The 1,642-nt window shown below is 48.7% G+C and overlaps 1 gene segment (V, D, J or C); it reads right to left on the reverse strand.

Annotated features, from left to right (window-relative positions):
* Window positions 1-641: 641 nt before the first annotated feature.
* On the reverse strand, window positions 642-1,331 carry LOC125081791 (immunoglobulin lambda variable 1-40-like). The segment is given in 2 exon segments: window positions 642-1,069; window positions 1,179-1,331. Coding segments are annotated over 2 exon segments (486 nt in total).
* Window positions 1,332-1,642: the final 311 nt, after the last annotated feature.

Raw genomic sequence — 1,642 nt, forward strand, 5'->3', positions numbered from 1 at the left:
TTCATAAGGACCCTGATATTCCTCATTCCTCCATCCCTTGTCCAGAACTCCTAGTCTGCCCAAGGCATAATTCACAGCCCTCATCTTGTCACACCTCCACACTCCCCACATGCTACTTCATCACTGGTGCAAAACCAGGATGTCAGTAATGAACATCAGATTCTGGAGTTCCCTGCCAACCTCTGCAGTACTCCATTCGAACTCCAACAACTTCACCACTCATGCTCCTGTGATAGAGTTTTCCTTTACAACAAGTTTGGGTTCTGTGGCTTCTCTCTTCCCCCAGACACCATCAGCACCCTGGGCATGGAGACCCTTCCTATCATGTCTACCTGTATCCTGCATAGCTAGTCAAGTGTGGCACAAAATAGATGTTCATTAAGTAGTATTGTAGTGTATTAACTGGCTAGGACTCTATCTTTAGTTAGGCACAATTGGTCTCTGTGTCTCTTTCTGTGTCTGTTTCTGTCCAGTCACAGAATCTGTCCCCAGGGCAGACTGCCCATGGAACCCAGGAATTTCTCCTCAATATGAGAAAATCTTACAATATGTTCCTGAAAAAGACAACCCTGGGGGTCTGAATTTAAGGAATGTGGACTATTTTGTAGTCAAAATTCCATGAGATGGTCTCAGACTACAGTTTAGAATAAACAAAGGAAGTAGCTGATATGGCCAAGGACTGTAGGCTGCAAGGGGACCTCCATTGCTGGGGAAACAGCAGGTTTTTGTCTCACTTCCTCACAGACCCAGAGCACTGTGTGACCACTGAGACTCTTGTCCCATGATGAGCAGTAATAATCAGCCTCATCCTCAGTCTTGAGTCCAGTGATGGTGAGGGAGCCAGTGTTGCCAGATCTAGAGCCAGAAAACCGTTCAGGGACCCCTGATGGTCTACTGCTAGTACTATAGATGATGGTTTTAGGGGCCTTTCCTGGGTGCTGTTGGTACCAGGACACACTATAACCATCACCAATGTTGGTGCTGCCCCCAGTGCAGGAGATGGTGACTCTCTGGCCAAGGGATCCAGACAGTGAGGATGGCTGAGTCAGCACAGACTGGGCCCAGGACTCTGGAAGAGGAAGAAATACAGAGGTGATGCTGGGGTCTAGAAACAAGAGAAGGAAGCAGGGCCCCATGTGTCCTCTTAGGGCCCCTTCCCCTGTCTCCACTCCAATCACCTGTGCAGTGAGCAAGGAGGGTGAGGAGGAGAGTATACCAGGCCATGGTGGAGGTCATCACAGATCCTATCTTCTGTGGCCCCACAACTGTGCAGAGCGTCCGCTAATTTCTCTCTTCCCTTATTCAATCCCTGAGAGAGGGTGTGACCAACCATGCAAATGAAACACCCAGGTCTCTGACCCCTAACTGCCCAAGGGTAAGGTCCCTCTATTTGAGCAAGTAAGGGTGGTGGGCAGGAAAGGAGCTCTAAATCACAGGTGAAACTCAATGACAGACCATGAGTGCCCCCTAGTGCCTAGATGCAGACACATTATTGTCTGAGATAATGGTGACCAGAACTCAGTAGACACTTCTGTCTCCCCCAAACTCTCCACTCTTTCCTCCTTTAGGGCCAAGCCAAGTGTCCCTATATGCCGATTCTTATTAATTCAGGGATCACTATAGGTGCTACTAAGTGTCTTCA

The sequence above is a fragment of the Lutra lutra genome, chromosome 12, assembly GCF_902655055.1.
Source record: "Lutra lutra chromosome 12, mLutLut1.2, whole genome shotgun sequence".
Taxonomy (NCBI): Eukaryota; Metazoa; Chordata; class Mammalia; order Carnivora; family Mustelidae; genus Lutra; species Lutra lutra.